This window comes from Dermacentor variabilis, chromosome 11 (genome assembly GCF_050947875.1).
Source record: "Dermacentor variabilis isolate Ectoservices chromosome 11, ASM5094787v1, whole genome shotgun sequence".
NCBI classification, from domain to species: domain Eukaryota; kingdom Metazoa; phylum Arthropoda; class Arachnida; order Ixodida; family Ixodidae; genus Dermacentor; species Dermacentor variabilis.
In genome coordinates this window covers 123,876,875-123,904,536 of record NC_134578.1, presented here as the reverse complement: position 1 = coordinate 123,904,536, position 27,662 = coordinate 123,876,875, and the positions used below count along the sequence as shown (strand labels likewise).

The 27,662-nt window shown below is 48.9% G+C and overlaps 1 protein-coding gene across 1 annotated transcript in view; it reads left to right on the top strand.

The window, feature by feature from the left end:
• Positions 1 to 16,053: 16,053 nt before the first annotated feature.
• LOC142563492 (putative cytochrome P450 12a4, mitochondrial) overlaps positions 16,054 to 27,662 on the top strand; it is an 81,910-nt gene continuing 70,301 nt past the window's right edge. The window contains exon 1 of the mRNA XM_075674044.1: positions 16,054 to 16,238. Within this exon, the coding sequence (XP_075530159.1) occupies positions 16,133 to 16,238 (106 nt within the window). The 5' untranslated portion in view covers positions 16,054 to 16,132. The remainder of the gene's footprint in view (positions 16,239 to 27,662) is intronic.

The following is a 27,662-nucleotide window of genomic DNA, read 5'->3' as shown; positions in this document are numbered from 1 at the left end:
ATCAGCACGGGCGGGGCTGGCGCGGATATTCTCGACAACGCTTCCGTCATCTGCAGCTGCGAGCGTGCGAACATGGCCACGATTTCACTCATGCTTGGCGTACCTTCTGGAACTGCGGCGGTGGTGTTCTCCGGCGAGGGCTGCGGATGTGCGCCGCGGTTGACTTCTGCCGGGCGTTGGTTCACTGCCGTAGCGGGGGCTTGGATCCCGTCGAAACGTTGGGAGCCCGTTTCGTCCCCTGCTAGCGCCTGCGTTGGCTTCGGTGCCCACGTTGTGTCACTCGTAGCGTGTGACCCGCGTTGCTGGGTTAGAAGCCGTCGCAGTTGGTCAACCTCGGCACGCAGACTCTCGATCGTAGCCGGCGCCTTGGAGTCCGCCTTTTCGTGTTCGTCGCCGTCAGCTTCGGTCTGGAGGCGAGTGTTGTCGTCTTGGAGACGGGTCACGAGATCGTCCTTGCGGCCGCTGCACGGAAGTTCACGGATTCTCAGCTCGTCAGTCAGCCATTGCTTTTTCAGGGCGCTGAGAACGTCGCGGACAGTTGATTTCACCGGTGACCAGATGAATGTGGACTCCGAGCTCACCGATGGCGTTCTGCTGGGATCCGTGGTGGCCGCTCGTTCTTCGTTCGGGAAAGACGCGTCTGCAGATCCTGTCGGCTGCGCCATGACAGCAAAATGGAAAAGGCTGGATTCTTTCTCAAATGAAAACTGTTTATTATCTGCAGAGCGTCGGCGTGAAGCGTGTTGGTGCTTTCCTCGGCCGCGTCTCTCGTCCGTGTCTCGTGCCGTTTCTCTGGCTCGGTTGGCCTCCGGCTCTTCTCTCTCGCCTCGCTCGAACCCCCGTGTCTACTTGTGGGTCTCTTCTTACAGTCCCAGGAAGCATGGCAGGGCATCGGTGCGAAGTGTGTTTCCTCGTGTTTACTCAAGGGTCTCTTGCGGGGAGCAAAGTACCATGCGGGGCGTCTCGTGATCTACGGGATTGCAGCGGTGGAGCACGCTGCCTGACAGGTCGGCGTAAAATGCGTGACGGCTAAGTGATGAGAGTGCGCGCCGCTCACAGCCTCACCCTCCTTGCGCCGCTGGAAGCACAGTCCATCTAAGAGAAGGTGGAAAACATACCACTTACATACACGCAAATACTACCTCCATCCTATCCTATCCAGTATCCCGACAAATGTCCTTTCTGTGGAGGACACTCAGACCTCCACCATTCTACGTGGAAATGCTCCAAACCACCCGGCCTTCCTACAATACCCAACGCCTCCCGATACCCGTGGGAAGCCGCTCATTCCAGCCCAGCCTTGAACGACCAGCGTTACCTGATTGACCGGGCCAGCCGGACAGCAGCTGAAAATGGGGCTCTGGACTGAGGCTTCCAACCTCTGGGACTTCATTACCAAATAACAGCTAAAGTTTTCTACTACTACTACTACAACTGGAAAACTGTGCTTCGGCAACGAGGGTGTGCGAGACTGATTTTACGTGCCACCCGTTTGGATTTGTCTGTAACGTGTGTGAACGTTTATGGCACAACAAGCTTTCGCTTGCATAACCGGCCCTAGCCGTGCTAAGCGCAGCCATTTTTCTCGTTTGGTAAGCATGGAAACTAAAAAAAGGCACTTACTTATTTCCACGTGGATCAGTGCGGAAGCATTGCCACCACAGCGCGACGCCTATGCTCGTTTCAGTCGTCTTAAAGTCGCCTTAATTAACACTAAAGATCGTACGCTTGACTGGCAATAAAGGCCGTGGGGCCGTGCGCCTTCATTAGCACTACCTTAACTAACTATTCCTTAAGTTCGCCCCAATTAAAAGCAAAGGTCGTGAATTCGACTCCCACACGGGTATAGGTCAGTAGCCTTTTCTGGACCATGGCGTCGTCAGGACATCGCCGCATTTTCCGCCTCATGAGCCATATAATGCTTTGGCATTATTATTAAGGTATAAAAAAATGAACACATTATATTTGCGTCCATCGAATGCAATGCGAGGGGCATTGTGACGCACGAAATTACGAAAAACAGAAAGAAAGAAGGAGCTGGCGTTATATTCTTGCAAACACAGCATATTGGGCTACCAAAACTGAAATGTTTGCACACCATAAACGCTTGGAGACCCCGGCACACCGCTCGTCGAGAACCCAAGAAAAGCGTCTTCTCCGTCCGTTAAGCAGTTCGGTAAAGTTCCGCATCGTTTAAAGCAACCTGGCATATGAATCAACGTCGGAGAATGCCCTAAAAACGCCAGATCGCATTAAAATCTTGGTCTTGGCCTCGGTACTGGTACGTTGCGCAAAAGCGATGTAAGGAGATCGTTTTCTCAAGGTAATAATTGGCGATTAGACGGGCAGCAACTGAGAGCGAAATTTTGTCGCCTCTCTTTTACCCTTTACAGTGGAGACATGTAAATACCCAGAAAATGAGCTAGTATTCAATCTAAATCAAAAATAAGCATGATCAAGAAACACATCAACAATAAGCAAAATCAACAAAAAAATATTTTGCTGAAATTTTTTCGGGCGAAAGCCCCAGCCAGGAAACAGGAAGTGGGCTCCACTCCAAGCAACCTGAGGCTTCGTTTTCAATTCCTATAGACATGTCTCATCATATGTGAACCATAGGTGCGCAATTTCATTTGCTTTACCTGACGTATGTGACTCCATTGTAGCTGGATATATTGCATCGGCCTGTATCCTCTGACCTTGCTTTGAAAAGACAATCAGTCACCTGCCAAGCTTCTTGTTCCTCGTCCATTACGCCTCCTCTAAACAAACAAATGACGCTTGCTACCTGTTTTTCTGTTTTGACCAAAGACATTTAGTAGGACACTTTATACTCAATATTGAAACTCGGCAAAAAAAATTTTATTCTGGTGTCTTGTAACACTCGTCATTAAAGAGATAAAAATGATGTTTCCCTAAGAGCATCTAAGCAGGAAAATACTTAGCGATATTGCATCAACTATATAGCGTGTGTGTTTTTTTTTAAGTATAACTTGGAGCACTTAAAAAATATCCCATGAAGGTCATTCAAATCACGTCGTCATCATGGTCATCACCCAATTTATATGTTCACTGCAAAATGAAGGCCTCTGCCAGCGACCTCCAATTACCTGACTTGGGCAACCGTCGGGTACAACTAAGAAGGCAGCATAGGCCCGGCGCAATATCGCGGAAGCCGATGGCTTCCGCGACTAAAAAATAGTTCCACTCACGCCAGTCGGCCCAATTCGAAGTGCGGGCTGCTATGTTCTCCGTCGGCGGGGTCAACGACCGTCCGGCTCGTGACGTTGTTCTACAGCGCACGCCCATTGGTGGAGGCTCGTGTGCTTGGTCTTCCTGTGCTTACCTGTGACAAGCAAATGCCGTTCCCCTCTGAAGCTGTACGCGACTATAACTGATTCCCCACCTCATTTTCTGCCTTCCTCGACGGCGCTTTCCTTACTTTGGCGCCCAGTATGTAACTCTAATAATTCACTGGTTACCTAGCCTACGCACTACATGGCTTTCTGTGGTGTATTTCTTTCTCCTAACGTAAACTAGAATATTGCCTGTCCCCATATCCTCTCTGTTACTATACATAATGTGCCTATAGAGGGATGTTATTTGAAAAATAAAAGAGTCAAAAATACACGAAGCAACCTATTCTCTAATTTAACTAATCACATTATTTCTTACAAACTTCACCGCACAAGGTGATTTTGAAAAGCTGAAGGTCTCGTCCAAAATATAGCTGCGTGTTTGAAGATTTCAATAGCGCCATGCTAAACAAATAAATCGGCTTCGAATGAATCGTTAATTTCGCATGGTTAACCGAGCAACACTGAAGCGTAGCTTGCGGTGCAGCCCTCCCGTGACGTAATTGGGCGGCGTAAACCGATGCTGCCGATGCGCTTCCTGCGGTTTTATTCCGATTGCAGATGTGCGCAACTCCCGTCAGGATGCGTGGTCACTTTCGCTATAGAAGAGAGACGCACCGCACTGTCGCACCGTACAGCCCACCTTCATTCTTCGCCACCCAGCTACGCTACAGGAGGGCGGAAACGCAAGCCGCGCTGTGCAGCGTTGCGTACGTAATCGGGTAAATTCAACAAATAATTCGAGGCCAAATATTTTGCCTAATTTTTTAAATGTTGAAAGGCGAAAGTATATTTAAGACAATTCTTTAACTAGCCAATATAAACATGTGCCGTAATGTTCGTAATCTAAAAGGTAATGCAATTAGCTTATTTAAATAATTGACCACGTTTGCTCTTTTTGCGAGTGATGTCCATCTAGGCACGGATTTATTGCCTACTCCCCATAATTGGAGTAATTATTGTGGGCTTTAAGAAAAAACTTGGTCTTGTAGCAAACAGCACGTATGCCACTTGGATGTCTGTCTCCCTTTACCTCCTTTTTTGTCGTTGGCTCAACCGATAGCCATTTCCGGACCGCTTTTCCTTTCTACCCCTTCCAACCTTAAGCGATATACTTGGCCTGCGCAACCAGAATAAGTTTCTAAGAATGTTGTTTTCTGCGACTTCGCCTGTAGGCGGCCACCATGTTTTTGTTATGACGATGATGATGACGGCGGGGGGGGGGGGGGCGGCAACGGACTGCGGAAAGAGCGCGGAAGGAATCTCATGTAAAAGTCCCAATGTAGCATGTTTCGGGGCAAACGACGGCAAGTTTCTAAGAATGTTCTTTTCCGTGCCCTCGCCTGTAGGCGGCCAGCATATTTTTGTTATGATGATGATGGTGATTGGGTGCGGGGGGAGGGGGGGTCAGCGGACTGGTTAAGAAAGCGAGAGGCATCTCATGTAAAAGTCCTAATGTAGCATGTTTCGGGGCAAACGACGACCTGTTACCTTTCTTCGTGATTCCTGGCATAGTGAGGCGTTTCCAGCGCCTGTAGTCGGCCGCCATGCTTTTGTTATACTGGTGATTTTAGTGAAGAGACTGCGGTACCAGCGCGCGCACCACCGCGCGTTTGCGGTTGTCAGACGCCTAAGATGGCTGATTCCGAAAGCGCTGCAGTCGTCTTGTAGTCTCCGAATGCCGGTGTATCTTCTTTAGCGTGATGACGTTTCAAATCCCGGAAATATACCAATGAGATAATTTAGCGAGAGCAGCAGTGTCGTCCGCTTCACTACAGTTGCAAGGTGGTGCAGTTCGCCAATATTTTTTTTCTTCGATACCTGCGTTACTATACAGTTTTCTAAGCGTCTTGAGACACTGCATGGAAGATGCTAGACGACATTCATTATGCTACCGTTCTTCTTTAAAGGGGAGTATGAAAATGTGCCGCACGCCACCCGCATACATTTTGCTGCATTTTTACCTTGCTTTGCCACTTCGATTGCCGTGTGCCCTTAGCTTAGCGCGATTGATATGAGTGCCATGAAGTTAGTTCTTATGTTTTCAACGCTGCACGCAATCGCAGGGAAAGCACTAGTTCTTACGTGTTTAGTAAGACTTTGACACGAAACAAGTATGAGCACGTTTTCGCTCTCACGACGGACTCAGCAACGTACACAATTGAAGGGCTAGTACAATATGTTCGAGACAGATATATTATATCACGTAAGCAGCTACTTACAAGCGCTTTATTGTTTTCTCCCTCGCAGTCGATAGAGAATGCACAATAGGTTGCGTATCCATGTGCGACATCGCTGAAGGGGCACCAGCTCTGTTTGGAACGACTGAACACTCTGCTTGCGTTGCTGAGCGCGAGCACGGCGCAAGTAAAACCGTTCATGCCCTGACACATTACGCCAAATAACGAAAAAGATATTAGGGAAAGCACTTACGCATGTATAGCCCTGTTTCTATGCACACTGTGTACATGCTGTTTCCTGCTTTTGCGTTCACGACTACTTTAACGCGGCGCAACCACGTGCATGAAAACTATCAAAATCCGTGCAACCTTTTTTATTTGCTTCAACGGGACAATCCGTGGGAAAGTTACGAAGTCGGCACGCGCGCCTGAACGTTGTCTGCTTATCTTTCTTTGCATACAGAACGCAGTATTGGGTACGAGTTCACCTCCCTGGGCTTTTCGTCCCGAAATTCAGCCGATCAAACTAAAAATAAAGACACGGAAAGGTAATAAATGGCACAGTTATGCTGTAATCGCCGGCTCGTAACGCGGGAAAGCAAGACTCACCCTATCGCGTAGCTTACGACATCAAAACCAATACCCACACGTGCAAGCTCGCTGGGCACGAAGCCTTCTTTATTCAAAGCCACTATGCTGTTCTGTCGCTTCTCAGACGCCACAGGAAATTTTCGCAGCGAATTTATTCCGCACAAAAAGAAACTTCTTGTGTCACCGTGAACCTCGATCGCAGAGCTTTGACACGAGCAGTGTCCACTTTCTCTGGTTCTTAGTGCACCGAGCGACGCCACAGTGCCTCACGGACAAATAGCGTTTGTACACACCACTCAGCAGATTCGGCAAGAACGTCTAAAAAGTTGATACAAAAGCTCCTGTGCGAGTTGTCTAAGTATGCGTAAGCATTGGCCACTTGCTCATCTCCATGCAGGCCGGTGTCATAATCAACGTTGTGAAACTTGATCTGACCAGTATAAATGACAGCGCTGCGGCCACACGAACTGCTGAGGACGGCGGCGCACAAAGAATTGATGACTCAAACAAACTGCTACAGGTGATGATGCAAGTTGAGCTTATGACGTTCAGATTGTTATAAACCGTTATCGATCTTCAGTGCCTTATCCGCGTCTAACGATTTTCAGCCGTGATCTACTGTACACCGGCAGCGGCTGCGTATGGCGTGGCAGCGCTGCTCCTACCTTGAAAGCGATTTGCGATGGGGGCCGGGCGCGCCGAGTGCTGATAGCTTAGTGTGCGCTGTGTTCTCACCGCTTAGTTCGCGTTCAAGCGAGAGACAGCAAGAAGGTCAATTCGCTCGCAGCTGTGGGCCCTTTGTTTAAACCGATCGTCTTACGTGATTGGCGGAGGGACATGTTTCCTCGTTGGATGTGTATAAAAATGCTCACGGATTTATAGCACAGACCATACAAGTATGCACAGCAAGTGCAGACGCATTCTCCTGTCTCTCGCAGCCCTCACCAGAAGGCAGCACCTAGCGTTGAGCGTAGCGGCGTGGCTGACACTCGCAATATGAGGCTAGAGAAAGTTTGGTCTATATGAGGCGTTCTTCCGGCGGAAAACCTTCCCTATCATTATGAATGCCTGGCAGCAAAGATGACAATCTCCTTTTCGCAGACACGGCTAGTTGACAAGGAAACGATTATCCGTTGGATCATGTATGTAGCAAATACGACACATGGCTCCTGGATATCGGCATGTACCGTGCCCCGAAAGATGCAGTAAGATAACATATCTGATCCTTAAAGTTTCAGTACAAACGTGCTGAAGTTTACTCGGATGTGACAAAATGCAAAAAAAAAATGCTACATAATGTGCTGCATCAGGACTTCACCTTCCTCTGAGGAAGAAAAAGAAAGTAAATGAGCACACAAGAATTTTTACAACGAAACTACTGGCCCATGTACTAGAAGTACTAGAGATATATTGTTGCGGGGAGAAAATATATTTATTTAAAATATATACAGATACAAGGTTGCAGCTCTGTAGCCAGGGTACCACCATCTACCGATAGTCGACACACTCTAAGCTCCACTTCACCTCCCAACGTCCTTTTGTTCACAGCGGCACAATCTCGTACGCGACGTTCGCCCCCGGCGGTAGAAGCCTCGTCTCGATGATTCCTAGGGTGTCGAGTCAGTGTGCGAGTTATAGGGTGTTAGTCGCGAAACGGGGTTGCACGTTATCAGTTCTTGGAGGGGTAGAAGACGTCGAAGTCACAGGTGATATCTCATATGTGAGGCTGGTGACTTGGCAAAGAACTCGATACGGCCCGACGTATCGCGTAAGCAGTTTCTCGCAAAGGCCGACGCGACGGTACGGTAGCCAAAGGAGGACAAGTGACCAAGGGCTGAAATAACCGTCTCAACGACAACTGTCGTAATGGTGCTTTTAGATAGTTGAGACGCGAGAAGATAGTCACAGGCAATGCGAGTGCTGTGGCCGCGCGAACAATGGCGTCGTGAGCATAGAACGCGGTAGTGTTGGCATCGGAAGGGAGCAGCGAGTCAAGAGGCAGGAGTGGGTGATGGCCATACAGTAGATAGAACGGAGAATAACCAGTAATATTTTGACGCGACGAATTGTATGCAAACATCACGAAGGGTAAGGTGCAGTCCGAATCCCGGTGATCATCAGACACGTACATGAAGTGCATGTCCGTGATTGTATTTATTTTTATTGTTTCTTTACTTGATCAATATTGCCAGCCTTCAGAGAAGACCGTGGACAGGAGTGGGCAGTACATATGAAGAAATTATCAAAAATAAGAAGACAAGAACACATTACATAAGGCTTGCACCACGCACAGAAAAGCAGCAAAAGACCAATAATTTGCAGGTCGCTTGCACACAAATCGGTGCTACATATACAAAATTCTTCACTGATGACACTGCTTGACAGTGCTCGACAAGGAAAAATTAGATATGAATACGGACCATTCAAGCTGCCCATGCGCGTCGCACCATATGACAAACTGCTGTAATTCGTCACTTGTCGAAGCATTTTGCGGGAAAACCACAGCATATGTCGCGAGTTGATAAGTGTTGCTGAAAATCGAAGGCCGATGGAAGAATTATAAAGCACTTAAGAATCACTGTATGGCGGGCTTCTCGACAATGCGTGCACTGAGCCGGTTCCATTCTCGAATAGTTCGCGGAAAAAATGAATTACCGAAGCAATCGGTTCTGCAGGGGAATTCTTAAACTTTTTTAGAGTGACTTCTTGGCGTGAAGCGACGAGCCACGTGTTGAATGTACAATTCCTTATTGATACACAGATTATCCTGATATATAAAATACATATATTTCAACCTATCACGATGAGGTCTTAGTTGAAGTGTCTCTAAATTAGCTTTTTCTAGCAGCTGGGTCGGAGATGTGTGCCAGCTGTATGAATTAAAGGTGTATCTCATTGGTTTTCTTTGGACACTTTCGAGTTTTTTTATATTAACTTCAGTAAATGGGTCCCATAAGACGGAAGCACATTAAAAAATCGGCCATATAGATGTTTTAAATGCCATTAATTTTACTTCTTCTGTCGACTGACGTAGGGAACGTTTCAGATACCCAAGCTTCTTCATGGCATTTTTGTATGTAGTTAATATGTGTGTTCCACCTGAGATCAGGCGTGGTCATGACACCCAAGTATTTTTAACTCTCTACTGAAGAAACACTGCGGCCATTTATTGAATGTTAGAAGTGTAGGAGAATCCGTTTTCTTGTTATTGTCATTGATATGGTTTCCTTCTTATTTACCTCATTTGCCACTCAGAACACCAACGGTCTATTTAAACAGAGATAAATTTTGAAGAGCCTAGTCATTGGGACGCTGAATTACATTGTACAATATACAATCGTCAGCAAACAACTTAGTTTTCACTGGTACGTCTTGAATAATGTCATTAATAAAAATTAAAAAGAACAGTGGTCCCAGGATGGATCCCTGCGGTATGCCTTACAGAACTGGCGCCGCACTGGAATTAATGTTGTCGATGGAAACACTCTGCTGTCGCAATGAAAGATATGCTCCTATCCAGGATATTAATGTAGTGTTCTTGACTATCGATTTCATTTTGACAAGCAGTCTAGAATAGACACGCGATCAAAGGTTTTCTTAAAATGTAACAATATAATGTCTACCTGGCTTTGCATGTCTAATGATGGGGCAAAATCATGAACCATTTCGAGCAATTGTGTTGCCATTGACAGGTTCTTGTGATACCATGCTGTCTGGAATCGATTAGGTTGTTATTTTCAAGAAACTCTGGTATATGTTTGAAAATGACATATTCAAGTGTCTCCACACATGTGCATAAAATGGAAATAGGCCGGTATAACGCAATATGTGTTGGATTTTATGATTTAGGAACGGGGACAATTCTTCCACACTTCGAATCATGTGGAAGTTCCGCTCGCCGTAAGGATTCTTTAAATATTATGGCTAAATATTTCGAGCACCATTCGGCATACGAAATGAGGAAAGCATTTGGTATGCCGTCTATTCCAAGGGATTTTTGCTGTCCACTTCCTCAACGCCTTCCTCAGTTATTGATACATCACCTATAGCAGGGCATTCGTGAGGTACTGTAAAGTGTGGCTGGTTGCCGTTATCTTTCGTGAACACTGAGCAGAAGTAACCATTGAATGAACTCGCAATGGCAAATGGATTCGTAACAGGTCTACAATCAATAGATAGATTCGATATCGGACTCTTTTAAAAAGTTTTGTTTGAAATGACCCTAAAATTTTGCCGGCGACGAAAGAAGAAAGTTTTTCATAGTTACACTGTGATAATGTCGCTTAGCCTTTTTGATAGTGTGTTTTAACTGTCTGCGCATGTTGGAAAGCTTTGCAGGGTATCTTCGGCGAGACTACGAAGTTTATTTCGGATCTTTTTCGTCTTTTGTCCCAAGCGTACAATGTCTTTAGTCATCCATGAATTTGGGCGTTGCACACACTTCACTCGGAATGGTACCAGATCTTGTAGGCACCTTAAAACAAGGTTTTTGACGAAATGCTACCAATCATCAACGGAAATTTTCCTAGACTCAGAGAGGACAACACATTGTGAAAACGAGATATCAATCTGGTCCAATATACTTACATCATCAGAACGCGCAAAAATCGGTACCATAGATTCGTGTTTCTTGCTTTTCTTTATAGAATTCAAATCTACATATAAACTTACCACCTTATGATCGAATATACCTTCAAGAACGTACGTTTTCGGACTGCGATTAAGGATGCTATTGCTGACAAGAAAAGGATCTAAAATAGACATGGTTTCCCCTTGTATCCGTGTTTGTTCGCTAACTAATTGTGTTAGGTCATGGAAAACTATAATATCAACAAAATGCTCAATAGAGCTGCATAAGGGTCGGGGAATTCGCTGTTCCAGTTTATGGACGGTACGTTAAAATCGCAGTAGCGTTGGCGGTAGTGTTGACATCGGAAGGGAGCAACGATTCAAGAGGCAGGAGTGGGTCACGGCCATATAGTAGATGGAACGGAGAATAACCAGTAATATGTTGACGCGACGAATTTTATGCAAACTTCACGAAGGGTAAGGTGCAGTCCCAATTTCGGTGATCATGAGACACGTACATCAAGGGCATGTCCATCATTGTACGGTTGAGGCGCTCGGTAAAGCTGTTTGTCTGTGGGTGGTAAGCAGTCCTGAACTTGTGAGACGTGAGTGAAAGAGTGAAAAGGTCGTCGACAACCTTAGAAAGAAAACAGCTGCCTCTATCAGTTAGTAGCTGACGTGGGGCACCATAATGTAGGATCACTTCATGAAGAAGAAAATCAGCCCCATCAGTTGCGCAACTCGTGGGGAGGGCCCCCGTTATGGCATAGCACGTGGTATATTCCGTCGCAACGGCCACCCACTTGTTGCCTGAGGATGAAGTTGTAAATGGGCCAAGGAGGTCCAGGCCGGTGCGGTGAAATGCCTCAGTGGGGATATCTATAGGCTGAATGTGCCCAGCGGGAGACAATGGAGGCTTCTTGCGGCGTTGGCAAAGTTCGCAGGCAGTGACGTAGTTTAGAACAGAGCGATATAGCCCAAGCCAAAAAAAACTGCCTGCGCACACAGTCGTACGTACGGGAGACATCAAAATGAGGAGCAGTGGGCACATCGTGCAAGTTCGAGAGAACTGTCAAGCGCGTATGCTGAAGAACGACGAGAAGCAGTTCAGCACCATGTGAATTTAGACTGCGCCGGTATAAGGTCCCGTCGTGGAGAACAAATATACGGAGGGAAACGTCCTGTTGCTTCGATGTAAGGCGTTCGATAATGGATCGCGAATGTGGGTCACGACGCTGCTCGTCGGCGATGTGTGAGAAGTCGGAGATCGACAAAACGGAGGTATATCGGTTTCGATGCCATCGGGAGGGTCGACAGGATAACGGAAGAGGCAGTCAGCGTCCCGATGTAGCCGCCAAGATTTGTAAGACATGGAAAAGATGCACTCCTGCAGGCGTAAAGCCCAGCGGCAATACGGCCTGTCGGGTCTGTGAGTGAGGATAGCCAACATCAGGCATGAGGATCTCTCACGACGGTGAAAGGCCGACCAAACAGGTAAGGGCGGAATATAGCAATAGACGAACCAAAGGCCAAGCATTCACGTTCTGTCATGGAGTAGTTGCGCTCCGGTGTTGAAAGAAGACGGCTAACATAAGAGATCACGCTATTAGTGTCCCGCTCTCGGTGGGATAAGATAGCGCCAATGGCATGGCCACTGGCATCAGTGTGAACTTCTGTGTAGGCATGCGGATCAAAATGACCCAGCACGGGTGGATGGGTAAGGCGACTGATAAGCGTTGAAAATGCTGCAGCCTGGTCGGGTCCCCAACGAAATGGAGTATCCTTTTTGACGAGGTCTGTGCGAGGACGAGCGGTTTCGGCGATGTCCTGGGTAAATCGCCGAAAATAGGAACACAGCCGTAGGAAACATCGGATATCGTTAGAAGAACGCGGAAGAGGAAGCTCACCAAGGCACGTAGTTTATCAGGATCAGGCTGCACACCAGCAGCGTAAACCAATTGACCAAGTACTCGTATTTGGCGGTGGCCGAAATGGCATTTTGCAGAATTGAGCTGTAGGCCAGCTCATCGAAAAACAACAAGGATAGCTGAGAGTCGGTCGAGGGGGCTCTCAAACGTCGGTAAAAAATAATGACGTCATCAAGATAACAGAGGGATGTGGTCCATTTGAATTCGCGCAGAAGAGAGTCCATCATGCGCTCGAAGGTAGCAGGGGCATTACACAGTTAGAAAGGCATCACTTTAAATGTGGTAGAGACCCTCTTTTTATCCAAAATGAGAGATGGCGCCCACGGACTGCAGGAAGGCGCGATAATATCTTTGGATAGCCTCTTGCCTACCTCCGTTTGGATCACCTGGCCTTCAGCCGCAAACACGGTAGGGCCGCCGGTGTATAGGAGGAGCGTCACCAGTGTTGATTGGATTGCTGACGACATGGGTTCGACCTAGCAGGCGATTGCCAAAATCAAATATGTCTTCATAGGACATCAGAATGCGGCGAAGAGCGTCGGCGGAAGCAGGTTGTAAATCAGTAGCTATCATTGGCGTAAACTTGGAGTTGCGTGAAGCAGGAAGGGCAGAAGCTGCAGCAGTGTCCATTCGTGGTTCGGGCGTAAGAGCGGTTACTCCACAGGCTTCCAAAGGCGACAGCCCAGCGAGAGATACACCCTCAGGAAGCACTTGCAAACACGAACCACCGTTCAGAACATGAAGCCACGCTTGATTGTTGACAAGAGTTACAATTGGGCTTCGTAGTGCTATTTCACGGGCCAGGAGGACGTCGCAAAGTGGGGACACCACGTAAGGACCACCTAGATGTGGTGGAGAAGGCGACATGACGTAAGTTGCATCGTCAGGTTGGAGTCGTACAAATTCAGTAGAAGGAAGTCGGGACTTGTGGTCGTCGGTAGGGTCGGCAATGTAATGGGGCAGTTAAAGGCGAAGGGTGCTGGTTGCACAGTCAATAAGTGCAGAATGAGCAGTCGGAAAGTCGATTCCATGAATCACTTCGTGGAGACACTCGGCCTGTACAGTGAACAGCACTAACACTGCACGGCCGGCAATGGTAACAGAGGCGGCGCACATTCCCATCACGGCTGTTGTAATGCCATTATCTACTCGGACGGCAGGTGACTCGGCAGATGTGAGGACTTTACGGAGACGGCTACAATCTGATCGCGCAACCGACACCTGAGCGCCAGTATCGATGAGGGCTTGAACGGGTCCATCATCAACAAAAATTTCGACAAGGTTCGGTCGAGCAGCACGGCTCAGCAGAGGTTTTGCAGCCCCAGTCGTCAATGCAGACTCACCTGTGGGGGCTGCATTCCTTAGTTTCCCGAGAAGCGGCCCGCGTAGGACGGGAACGAGGGACGTCGAGGTGTAGGCAAACGGGAGTGACGGCGTTGCGGCGATGGCGTGCGGCTGGTAGTGTGTGCCCGAGAGGGAAGGCCGGCATGATATGGTTCAGAGAGAGGCGACAGAGGCCGATGGTCTCTTTCGAAGCGGCGATCAGCATACGGTCGAGGTGAGGAGTACCAGCGGCTACTACGGCAGTGGCGGGAGACCAACCCGGGAGAAAGCAAGGCAAATTGGCCTGTCATCCGATGTTCGCTATTCAGAGGGGTTCCGATATCGATGCGGAAACGACTGCCGAGGGCAGCAGAGGCAATCACAGGAGCGTTAGGGATGCGACGTGGGCGTACGGCAGACCGGATGTCCATGTTTCCCATTTCTTGGTGGACAATAGCTTGAATGAGCGAGATGGTCACGTTGCCATGCGTATGGGGGCAGTTAGAACTTGGGGCCATAGTTTCAAGTTCGCGACAGATGACCTGTGTCAAGCTTGGCGTTGTAGGCGGATGTGACGACGGAGGGTTCTAATGTCACACCGGAGGGTCTTTGCAGGAGGATGTGGCAGCCGTATTCGGAAGTCTGTCGAAGCGTTGTACGATCCATTTGCTCTTCGCTTGCTGAAACTTCCGGGTTTCTTTTCATGATGGACTTAACCGTTGATCAGTTCCAGTAAAGCAGGAGGTTGAACGCATCGCCCGCGATGCCCTTAACGATGTGTATAACTTTATCGGCCTCCAGCATGTGCACGTACGCTTTGCGGCAAAGTGTCAGAACGTCTTGAATATACGCGACGTACGATTCGGTTGATGCCTCCATTTGACGGCCCACAGGTCTTCCGAAAAGATCGCGCAGCTTTTCCTTGCAGGAGTCAGAGTTTATAATGTTGGCTTCATGCGTCTCGAGCCATGCCTTCGCGGTTCCTGCCAAATAATAGTTCACGTTGGCCAGCAAAAGTGTGGCATCTCACTTGTCATGCTTACCAACGCGTTCATACGACGTCAGCCAGTCTTCGACGTCGACTTTGCCAGTGCCGATGAAGGTTCCCGGGTGACGTAGCTGAGTTAGCAATGCTTCCGTTGGTGTCTGAGCGGCGGAGGCAGTGTTAGTAGCCATACCAGCATTACCGATGTGGCATCCGCCGCGAAGATCCAGGGCCGGCTTGTGGCGAGAGTACCCCGCACCTCTCCAACATGTTACGGGGAGAAAGTATATCCATTTACGATATATGTAGTTATAAGGTTGTACCTCTGTAGCCAGGGTAACATCATCTACCGATAGTCGAGACACCCCAAACTCCTCTTCACCTCCAAACGTCCTTTAGTCCACAGCAGCACATACTCGTACGTGACAATATGAATGACAAAGAAACAGAAGCCGTTTGTTACGCATATCGTATTAGAATCGTTAGAGCGCCCTCTTAAAACATAAGGTACGACAATCATGTCCTGGACATATTCATAGCCCTGGTTCGCGGGGTGCATAAAGAAGGATATAATAGTAATGAATACATAAATAAATAAACAAATAAAGAAATCACTCAACACAAATAAATAGCAAAATAAAGAATAAAGAGTATATGGCGGTGTTTTTCTGGCGTCTCATTGCCTAACGCAAATTAATCAACCGTGCGTCCTAAGGCAATACCAGCCCAAATAATGTTATTCCCCTGTCCTTCATGTTCTATCGCGCACACCAACTGTCATGATATCATGGATAAGCTTTATTTATGCTTTTTAGGCTTCCCTAGAGCCAAATAAATGTACACGCATCAGTCAAGCCTATTGATCTTATTAGAATTGCCCTGGCGCTATATGGCATTGCAGCTGTTCAGCTATGACACTCGGTGAATAACCATCACATTCTTATTTATAAAGAACTGATTATATATCGCAAGCCGTGAGAACAGACCAGAAAGTATTTACGTGTGAAACGAAGCACGTAAAGTTTTGCTGTTTGTTCAATCGAACGTAATACCAACATGTGAGTCCTTGGAATCATCAATGAAACCGACGTTTCGATATGTCGGCTTTCCCGCAGGCAGGGTGAAGAATGGCGCCAGATCAGGACAGCAGTTCAGCCTTGCACCTTGAAGCCTTGAACTATTCAGTTGTATGCTGAAGGAATGAGCCAGATTGCCGACAGTGCCTTGGAGCTTATCGCCAGTGACCGGGACGAAAATGGAGACGTACCAGACTGCTACACGATCATGCAGAGATGGGCGCTGGAGTGTAAGTGTGCTTGCAACTATTTTTGAATTGAATTTCCAAGGTAATACAACACTAACACGGGATAATTCACGACCTTATTAACGAAAAAAAAATTAAGTGCTTAGGTCAGGGCGCAAGTAATGTCCGAAAGTCGTGTTTCGCTGGGGAGCCACGTAATATTTTTTCCAAGCTAAAGCCAACTCAATGGGGCTCACCTGCAGGTGAAGTTGTATACAAAATTTTCAAATATGCATTACAATGGGAATTAAAAGGAAACTCATCATGTGATGTCGATGTCGCAGCCATTTATAAGAGTCGCAGTATCGCCCAAACGGAGAAGTATTGATATCGATCGGAAATTATTACACAAACACACGAACTAAAGCTTGGGGGACCTATAATGTGCAGTAAGGCCTTGCTTACTAAAGATCATCAAGCGTTGTGCCACGTGTGCAAAGGCAAAGAAGAATAGATATCACTTCATCACCACGAACAGGAGCTATCACAACTATGGCGTTATCTAAAGAGCGAATAGAGGCCAGGCGATGCTTCTCCTGGCCCTCCATCCAACACGCCTACTAAACTCGACTACGGAGCCTCCAGGCACTAAACGGGAGCGAATGCAGGTTGCACACAGCCACCAGTCAACACAGCTGGTCCAAGCTTTGTAGCTGCAGGAGATTACCTTGAAGATATGGCTTGGACGTTGCAGTGTCAGGCTAGAGAAGGAAAAGGATATAAGACTGGGCTAATTCTTATTTTTACGTCTTGTTAAACAGCGCGAAACCTGACAAGCGACGCGACAAAAAAAGGAGAAAGCCGAACACGCACTCACCTGTCCCTACTCCTCATTCCTCTGTTAGGATTGGGGGCTCAATCCCATCGCTCGTAATCAGTTGTCAAGATTGGAGTCGGAAATGAATTAGAGGGTAGGTGGCCCATGCCGTCGTCCAACTTATCCACGCTGAGGACGTCGTTGAAAGGAAGGACTGCTTGTCATCGAGAACAAGGAATATGGGTTTATTTACAGTATCTACATCAGGACGTTGCAGTTCATCAGTCTAGCATGATTGCGAGAGAAAGTACACTGAGCAGCCGCGCAACAGCCGTTTATAAACACACGGTCCTCCACCGATAGCCAGGTGAGGGAAACGGCCGACCAGACATCGTAAACAAGCCGCCTGTCTGCGGGACGGCTTACACACACACACACACTTCATCACAGGTTCACGGTGCGGAGCCAACGTCTGGGGGACATCGTAGAACTCGGGGCTTGTGTCAGGAAAGGTGCCTTTTATTCCCGAGCTGACCGCCGCAGCACGGCCGGGTGCCCATTGTCTTGCGTCTTGGACGGCGCGTGGGAAGGAGCCTCGAACTACGTTCCCGTGAGCACTCCCCCGCTCGCGGCAGACCAGGGCGGTGGTGGCGGGCTCAATAACAATAGTTGGTCCGCCGATCGCATTCAGTCACAACGGCGACGAGGCTAGAGTGTAACGGTGGCGTTCCAAGAGAAGTTGCCGCCGCAGTCGCAACTGTCTAGCAAAACTTGCACTTCAGCTGGCCGTTCCTAACAGTGCCTCCATGGCCCGGAAAATCTCGACTTTCTAGCGCTGACAACCGCTGGGCAGGAAGAGAACGGCTGGTGGCCAGGGGTGATGCCTTGGCTTGCAGCAACCACTTGTGTAATGTCACCGCCCCATTACATTCAAAAAGGACAGGCAACTGCAAAACGAACCCCACAACACGGCTCTGCGCCGAGATGACGTACCTTGGCTCTCACTTGAGACCCGCTAGGCTTCAAAGAAAACATAAGTGCAGAAACAAAAAATGCGGCATTTCGCTATGCCAATTTTTGAAGCAATTTCGTGCTGACAAATTCAGAAATCATAGAGGGAATCCTGCTAAATGAGAGGGGCTCTTCTTGGCTTAACAAAATTAACAAGAATAACCCTAAAATTTAGGCGGGACCCTTAAACGCAGTATTCAAATTAGCCTGCTCAAACCATCCGCATTGCTATGCAACTTTCCCTTTTTATATCTAACGGAGAAGTTGTACTCTTGTAGAGTGAGACTCCATCGGTGCAAGCGGCCATTTTTGTGTGACATTTGATTGAGCCACGTCAGATGACAGTGGTCGGTCTCGAAGATGAACTTCGCCCCGTACAAGTAACGCAACTTCTGGGCGGCTCAAACTATACAAGCGCATTCCTTCTCTGAAGCAGTGTAGGCTTCCTCTCTTATAGTTAGATTATGGCTGGCATAGAGGATAGATTATGGCTGGCATAGAGGATAGGATGCTCTTTGTTATCGTCGCTGACCTGACTAAGCACCACGCCCATACCTCTGTCGCTTGCGTCGCATTGTACTATGAATTCCTTTGTGTAGTCTGGCGCGCGAAGCACAGGACGAGAAACCAATCCCATTTTCAAAATTTGGAAAGCGTTCTCTTCGTCTTTATCCCAGTGTACGCAACTCGGTGCTCCCTTTCGGAGGGCGTCAATTCCTGGACTTGCCATTTACGAGTAATTTGGAATGTATCGTTGATAGTATCCCACAAGTGCCAAAAATGAACGAAGGTCTGTTTTCGTAAGCGGCTGAGAAAATTCTGGAATCGTAGCTATATTCAGCTCAACCGGCCGTCTCGTGCCCTGGCCGACAACATGGCCCAGATAAGTAACCTGTGAACAACCAAATCTACACTTTTCTGCTTTCATCGTTAAGCCGGCTTCCCTCAACCGTGAGAACACCTGATTCAGGTGCGATACGTGTTGTTTCCTGCTGTCCGAAAAATTGCTACATCATCAAGATATGGCAAGGCGAACTCCTGCAAGCTTTTAGGACAATATCCATTAACTTAGAGAAGCTAAACGGCGCATTCTTCAGCCCGAAGCTGAGTGCGAGAGGGCGAAAAGTGCCCACAGGTGAGATGAATGCGGCATAGCGGCTGGCACTTTCTGAAAAGGGAACTTGCCAGTACCCCCGCACGAGATCTATAGTTGAAATGTATTTAGCAGCGCTAACTCTTTCAATTCGTTCCTCAATGTTGGGTATCGGGTACAGCTGATACCTAGTGACGGCATTTAACTTCTGTAGTCAACACACGTACGACGGTCCTCATCATGGGTTTCTACCAGTATTAGCGGTGACGTGTAGTCACTCTCAGCGGGCTCAATAACTCCCAACTCTAGCATGCGCTGTATCTCTGCCTCCATAATTTCTCTCTGTCTTGGAGACACCCTGTAAGGCTTTGATCTTACGGGTTCAGTTGATGTCAGCTCAATTTCATGCGTTATTAGTTCGGTTCTACCCGGCCGATCGCTGGTTCTGTCGAGATATTCCCCTAACACCTCCTTTAGCTCATCTAGCTGCTCTGGTCTTAGAGCGTGCGAGCTTACCGAATGTTTTACTTCTTCTAGGCCGATTTCAGAGTTGGAGGTCGACGTATACTCCTTAAACATGGTACTAGTGCCATCCTGCTGTTTGATGGTATAGTTAACGACTCCGCTTCGCTCTACATACGGCTTCATCAAATTGCAGTGATATATCCTCACCTCCTTCCTGCGACCGGGTATTTTCAGACCAAAGTTAGTATCTGAAAGTTTGTGCAACACTTTAACGGGCCCGTCCCAGTGAACTTCTAGCTTGTTCTTTTTTGAAAGTTTGAGGATCATTGCCTGGTCTTCCACGTTAAACGTACGAAGCCTCGCATTCTTGTCGTAATAGAATTTGGCGTTCTTTTGAGCTACTCCCATGTTCTTTTCGACTAGTTCTTGAGTTGCGCTTAGCCGTTCCCGCAAATTTAGCACGTATTCAACCACTGTTGGACTGTCTCCTTTTTCCTCCCACATCTCTCTTAACATTCTCAGTGGAGAACGAAGTGTCGTCCCATACACTAGTTCTGCTAGCGAGAACCCTGTAGCCTCATGTGGAATCGTTCACAAAGGAAACAAAGTTGCCGGCAGACAGTTCTTCCAGTCCTCCTGGTGCTCGAAACAGAGCACACGCAACACTCGCTTAGCACTGAATGCCACCTCTCTACACTGTTTGACTGAGGGTGACAGAAGGAACTGTGTATTAACTTTACCCCGCACTTTTGGAAGAATGTGGAAGTCAGTGCACTGGTGAACGCTGACCCTTGATCTGTCTGAATTTCGGCTAGAAACCCAACTCGTGCAAACACTGTCAAAAGCGCGTTTACTACTTCGGTGGAGCTGAGCTCTTTCAGGTGGATTGCTTCTGGAAACTTTGTAGCCGGAAACAGCATGGTAAACAAGTACCTGTAACCCGATGTTGTCTTTGGTAGAGGCCCTACCGTGTCAACCACAAGTCGTCTGAAAGGTTCTGTTATTAAGGGCACTACATTTAGTGGAGCGTTGCATGTCTCTCCTGGTTTACCCGAGCGCTGGCAGGCGTCGCATGATCTAACAAAGTTTTCTACGTCTTTGAAACAGCCAGGCGAGTAGTATTCGATAAGCAATCTTTCCTTTGATTTGGTTATGCCTAGGCAGCCGGACCACCCATTTCCATGACAAAGACGAAAAAGGTCATCCCTGTACTTAGTAGGTACGACTAACTGATCTAAAATCCTACCCTTTCGATCTCTGTAGTGCTGATACAACAATCCTCCTCCCTCATGTATCATCACGTTACGCCTAGCAATGCCTTATTTAGCTGTGAGGTGCAATTTAGCTAAGCTCTCATCATGCTTTTGCTCGGCTGCAAGTGACTCTCTATCCACACGTAAGAGCTGATCAAAGTTCTTTGAGGCCGATGATAGTAATGGCCCTGTCTCGCTTGCGAGTGCATCAGTGGGCTCTTCCTGCAGGGGCGAACTTTGACACCCTGGTGATACGCTCTCATTGAGCTGGTCAGCTGGCGGGCTTTCCTCAACTGTTTTTTCATCTTTCGAGCCTAGCTCGGATTCGGTTATTGAAGTTATCCCTTTTGCTGCTTCCACTGGAGCAGCTCGTGCATTTTTAGCCGAAAGCGACGCGATTTTACCAGCTTGGCCTCACGTCAGTGCCTGTACTAAGCCCTCTCCCAGATTAAGCCCTTTTTCACGCAGTAACTGATTCGAACGATTCGAAGAAATGTAAGGGTACTGCAGTGAAAAAAATTCAGAAACTGCAGCCTCGGTCACTAGCTCCCCGAATGGTCCACTGATTTTGACTTTGGCCATGGGCAGACACACGGTGTGTTCTTCTGCAACCTGTTTGATACATGCTACTGCTCTGGTGAAGTCATCTACCGTCATGTAAGACGGATGGACAATGTCCATCGTGGCGGCACTGTCTCTGAGCACCCGGCAGGGTTTGCCATTAACTTGCAGGTCGTGAAGATATTGGCTTAACAGTTCCATATTCTCGTCTTTTGCATCTACGTAGGAAAAAACTACGCAAGGCTTTCCGCAGTTCACAGCTATATGTCCCAGTTTGTGACATTTCTAGCAGCGGATTGGTCTGAAAGATTGGAATTTTGTTTTCTGCTCTTTTGGTATTGTTTCCCCGTTTGATTTCTCCTCGTTCTTTTTGAAGGCTTTTCCTCCACGTCTGCAGGCTCCGGTCGTCTAGTCTGCGAACCCTTTTTCAACGGAAATGGTTTCCGCGGTCCAATTCGACCGTTCCAATTTCCGTCCTCGGTATTCAACGTTCTACGCGTTGCATACTCTTCGGCTAATTCAGCCACCCTTTCCACAGTGTTTACATTCCCTCTGTCTTGCACCCACCATTTCACAGCTTGGGGGATGCTTTTGTAAAACTGTTCTAGACACATTTAATCAATGATTATGTCTCTGCTGTCGTACGCTTCCGCGCTTTTCAGCCACTCGACTAGGTTGGCCTTTAAGCCGTATGCAAACCCCAGATACCCCTCGCTATCTCTCTTGCCTGTGCTCCTAAACCTTTGCTGAAAACCTTCGGCTGACAGGCGGAATTTCTTCAGGAGACTAGCCTTAGCTTTTGCATAATCATATGCATCTTGTGCACTCAGTCTGGCGATTACTTCCACCGCCTCACACGGCAACATAGACAGTAACCGTTATGGCCATGTACTCGGACCGAAGTTCATCTTCTCGCAAGTCCTTTCAAAATTGCTTAGGAACAAGCCTATGTCAGTCCCGACCTCAAATGGCTTCAACAGCCAGTCCATGCGGTATGATTCTGCCCCATTTGATCGTCCCAGAGCCCCTTCGCTTCCTTGAGACCACTCCAAATGTTTGCTTTCAAATTCAAGTTGCATTTTTCTTAGCTTGCGATGTTTATTGCGTTCCTCACTCTCTCTTGTTTTTCTCTGTCCCGTTCTTCCTTTCTCTTTCCCGTTTCTCTCTCTTCTTTAGAAGTTCCAATCCCATTTCAATTTCCTCCTCACTGGCCTGTTCGGAAATTAGCTCAAATAATTCTTATTTTAGCATTTTCTTGCATACATCTAGGCCCAGTTCCTCACCAATAATCAACAATTCCTCTCTCAGCAGTGTCCTTAACTCCGTGATTGCTGCTTTACTGCCTTGGTCCTGCTCGCTAAAACTACCTAGGAAAACACAACCTAGCTAACAATCAACAATCTAGCTTCCATACAGTTCTAAACAGAACAACCACAAGATGAAGCCTAGAGAGTCAAAGCAAGAACCAAGCACTCACCACAGACACAGCACCACGTCGCAAAGTCCATCCCACCGCTGCCACCACTTGTTAGAATTGGGGGCTCAATCCCATCGCTCGTATACAGTTGTCAAGGTTGGAGTCGGGCATGAATTAGAACGTAGCTGGCCCATGCCGTCGTCCAACTTATCCACGCTGACGACGTCGTTGAAGGGAAGGACTGCTTCTCATCGATAACGAGGAATATGGGTTTATTTACTGTGTCTACATCAGCACGTTGCAGTTCATCAGTCTAGCATAACTTCGAGAGAAAGTACACTTTCTCTCGCAGGGTCCTCACGGTCCTCCCCCGATACCCTGGTGAGGGAAACGGCCGACCAGTCATCGTAAACAAGCCGCGTCTCTGCGCGACGGCTTACACACAAGCACTTCCGCACATGATCACGGTGCGGAGCCGACGTCACACGGATTTCGTAGAACTCTGGGCTTGTGTCAGGAAAGGCGCCTTTTATTCCCGAGCTGACCCCCGCAGCGCGGCCGGGTGCCCATTGTCTTGCGTCTTGGACGGCGCGTGGGAAGGAGCCTGGAACTACGTTCCCGCGAGCACTCCGCCGCTCGCGGCAGACCAGGGCGGCGGTGGTGGGCTCAGTAAGAATAGCTTGTGCGCCGATCGCATTCAGCCACAATGGCGACGATGCTAGAACGCAACGGTCGCGTTCCAAGAAAAGTTGCCGCTGCTGTCGCAACTGTCTGGCAAAACGTGCACTTCAGCTGGCCGTTCTTAACTACTTTAGCGCGCTCCCTCCACCCTCCTTGATTTGGTGGCCATTTATCATTTCAACTCCCACAATACGCGCGCAACAGGCCAGCTTCCTTGGCTCAGTTTCGTACGATTCCCCTCCCGCCTGCGATACTGCATCCACGGTGCGATTGAATCTTATCGTACTTCGACTTTGCATGGAAGCTCTCAGTGACGCTGACGGAGGTGAAAATTAGCCTTGAGTGTTGATATTGCTCCGCAGCATCACCCCCGGCAGTAGAAGCACCCTCCCGGTGCTTAATCTACACATCCGCGGTGAAAGGTGTCTGGTATGGCTTTAGTCTCGCCACGTGAACGATGTCACTTGCAGCCGACGATGACGCTGACAGGTTGGCGGAGATCACTTCATACGTGACATCGGTCACTTGTCGCACAACACGGTATAGGCCAGTGTAGCGCGACAGCATCTTTTCGGAAAGGCCCACACGTCGAATGGGTGACCAGAGAAGCTCCAGAGAACCCGGAATAAAGTGCACCTAGCGATGGTGGCAATCATAGAGGCGTCTCTGATGCTCCTGTGAGACCTCGATACGGGTGCGGGCGAGCTGGCGCGCGTGGTCGGCGTGTCCGATCGCGTCGCGGGCGTATTCAGTGGTTGAACGTGTGGCCGAGGGCAACAAAGTGTCCTAGGGCAACGTGGGTTCTCGGCTGTATAGGAGATATAATGGTGAATAGCCGGCGGTGTCGTGACGCGGTGAATTATAGGCGAACGTCACATATGGTAAGTGAAGATCCCAGTCGTGGTGGTCGGTCGCAACGTACTTTGAAAGCATGTCGGTGATGTTCCGGTTGAGGCACTCCATGAGGCCTTTGGTGTGTGGGTGGTAGGACGTGCTGAACTTGTGCTTTGTCGAGAACGAGCGGAGGATGCCCTCGACGACTACCGACAGAAAGCTGCAGCCACGGTCAGTAAGTAATTGGTGAGGTGCACCGTGCATTAAAATGATGTCATAGAGCAGAAAGTCGGCAACGTCAGTAGCGCAACTTGTCGGGAGGGCTCTGGTGATTGCGTACCGCGTAGCATAATCAGTAGCGACGGCGACCCATTTATTTCCGGAGCCCGAGAGAGGAAACGATCCAAGAAGGTCTAGACCAACACGAAAAAAGTGTTCCGGTGGGATGTCGATCGGCTGGAAACATCCAGCTGGAGGTGTGGAGGGCTTCTTCCGGCGCTGACGGGGCTCACAAGCGGCAACGTAGCGCCGCACGGAGCGGGCGAGACCCGGCCAAAAGAATCCACGGCGTACATGGTCATATGTGCGCGAGACGCCCAAGTGTCCAGCCAAGGGAGCATCGTGAAGCTGTGGGAGGACAGTCGAACGCAGGTGTGATGGAATTACGAGCAGAAGGGCAAGGCCGTGTGGATCGAGATTGCGGCTGTATAATGTCCCCTCCTTAAGGAGAAACATCCGGAGAGAGGGGTCGCCAGGCGTTGACTCCAGATGGTCGATGAGTGCTCGTAGTGAAGGATCGCGGCGTGGCTCGTTGCCAATTTCAAGCAACTGGGACACAGAGAAAATGCAAGCGATGGCGTCCGCATCGGCCGGTTCGCCGACGGGGTAGCGGGACAAACAATCGGTGCAATCGGACATCCTGGTGCAAGCGTCCCGTCTTGTATACCACGGAGAAGGTATATTCTTGCAGGCGTAACGCCCAGCGAGCGAGTCGTCCCGTGGGGTCCTTAAGCGAGGATAGCCGGCAGAGCGCGTGGCGGTCACTGATGGCACAGAAGAGGCGTCCGTACAAGTATGGACGATACTTCACAACAGCCCATACAAGAGCAAGGCACTCGGGCTCTGTGATTGAATAATTGCGCTCAGCGGGTGATTGAATTCGGCTGGCATAGGCTATAACGCGATCATGCCTTCGCTGGCGTTGTGCTAACACTGCTCCTATGCCGTGACCACTGGCATCCGTTCGAACTTCCGTTGAGGCAGACGGGTCAGAGTGGGCCAGAATTGGAGGCGTGGTAAGGAGAGTAGTGAGCTGCGAAAAAGATGCGGTATGGTCAGGTCTCCAAGAAAATGGGGCGTCTTACTTCAGGAGGTCGGCAAGAGGACGTGCGATGGCCGCAAAATCCTTCACAAAGCGTCGGAAATAATAGCACAGCCCTACGAAACTACGAACATCCTTGGTAGACTTCGTAGCAAGAAAGTTGGTAACGGCGCGAACTTTCTCCGGATCAGGTTGCACGCCTCTGGCGTCCACGAGGTGTCCAAGGACGGTGATTTGGCGGCGAGCGAAGTGACATTTTGACGAATTCAACTGGACACCGGCGCGGCGGAACAAGTCAAGTATCGCTGAAAGACGGTCTAGATGCGTGTCAAATGTGGGCGAATAAACGATGACGTCGCCCAGATAGCACAAACAGGTGGACCACTTGAACCCCTGAAGCAAAGAGTCCATCATTCGTTCGAAGGTGGCGGGCGCGTTAGAATGACCGAAAGGCATCACCTTGAACTGATAAAGGCCGTCAGGGGTAATAAATGCAGTGTTCTCTCGGTCCATGTCGTCGACGGATATCTGCCAGTAGCCGGACCGTAAGTCGGTAGAAGAAAAATAGGTGGCACCGTACAAGCAGTCTAAAGCGTCATCAATACGTGGCAAAGGGTAGACGTCCTTTTCTGTGATTTTGTTCAGGTGGCGATAATCTACACAAAAACACCACGTTCCATCCTTCTTTTTGACAAGTACGACGGGAGAAGCCCAGGGGCTACAGGAAGGCTCGATAATGCCCTTTGCAAACATCTTTTTGACTTCCTGTTGCATAACAGCTCGTTCGGACGCAGAAACACGACATGGACGTCTGTGAATAGGGTTCGCATCGCCAGTGTTTATGCGATGGGTCACGACGGACATTTGACCTACGGGTTGATTGTCAAAGTCAAAAATGTCGCGATAGCCATTAAGGACGCGGCAAAGGGCTTCAGCTCGAACAGGTGTAAGGTCAGAGGAAACCATCTTCTCAATGTCGACGTCAGTACCGTGCGATGACGTCACGGTGTGGGCTGAGCTGTGACGATTTTCCACTGTGAATGGGTCGATCTCATCATCGTGCAAAGCGCTAATTATAGCCAATGAAATCCCCTGAGGCAGGATTTGCGCGGTTAGCGCGAAATTGACAAGGGGAAGGCGCAGGTGTGGTTGCCAGTAATTGTCAGCACAGTGTGCGGCACGGTAACACCATGTGTAAGTATAACTGCCGGAATTGGTGCGACCACGTAATTACTGTCAGGTAGAGCTGGTGAGGACAACAAGTACACGTGCGTCGCAGATTGAGGCGGTAGGCGAATAAAATCCATGCAGCTCAAACGGCTTGGAGGCGGGTCCACAGGGTCGGCAAGAAGAGGCAAGTCAAGGCGAACTGAGCCGGCCGAACAGTCAATGAGGGCCGAATGATTGGCAAGGAAATCCAGACCGAGAATGAGTTCGTGAGGGCAATGCTCGATGACGGTGAAGAGAACGACGGTGTGTCTCTCAGCAATGGTGAGTCGCGCAGAGCACATGCCAACAATAGCGACAGTCCCTCCGTCGGCGACTTCTACAAATCGGTTCGAGGCGGGCGTCAGAACTTTCTTGAGCCGACGGCGAAGAGCAGCACTCGTAATGGACACATGCGCCCTGGTGTCAATCAACGCGCACGGAGGAACATTATCGACGAGAACGTCCAAAAGATTCTTGTTCGTGGGTAAGGTGAAGCGAGGATTTTGAGCCAATGTCGGGGGTCTTTGCAGCTTCACCTCCAGAAGCTGCACTGTCTAGTTTTCCGGTCGGGGGTGCGGCGAGTAGGTCCGAGAAAGAGCACGGCGTGACTGGGGCGAACGAGATTGACGACGGGAGAGAGAAGGCGAGCGGGAGTAGCGGGGTCGTGTCAAAGGTGTCGCAGGGTCAGATTATGGAGCGGGCATAGAAGGGGCGAAGGAAAAGGACGCGCTAGAGGGGCGAGGGTGATAATCAGGAGAAAAGCGTATCGGAGAAGTCCAGCGTCTGCGGCAGTGGCGAGCGGCATGTCCAATGCGTCGGCAGTTA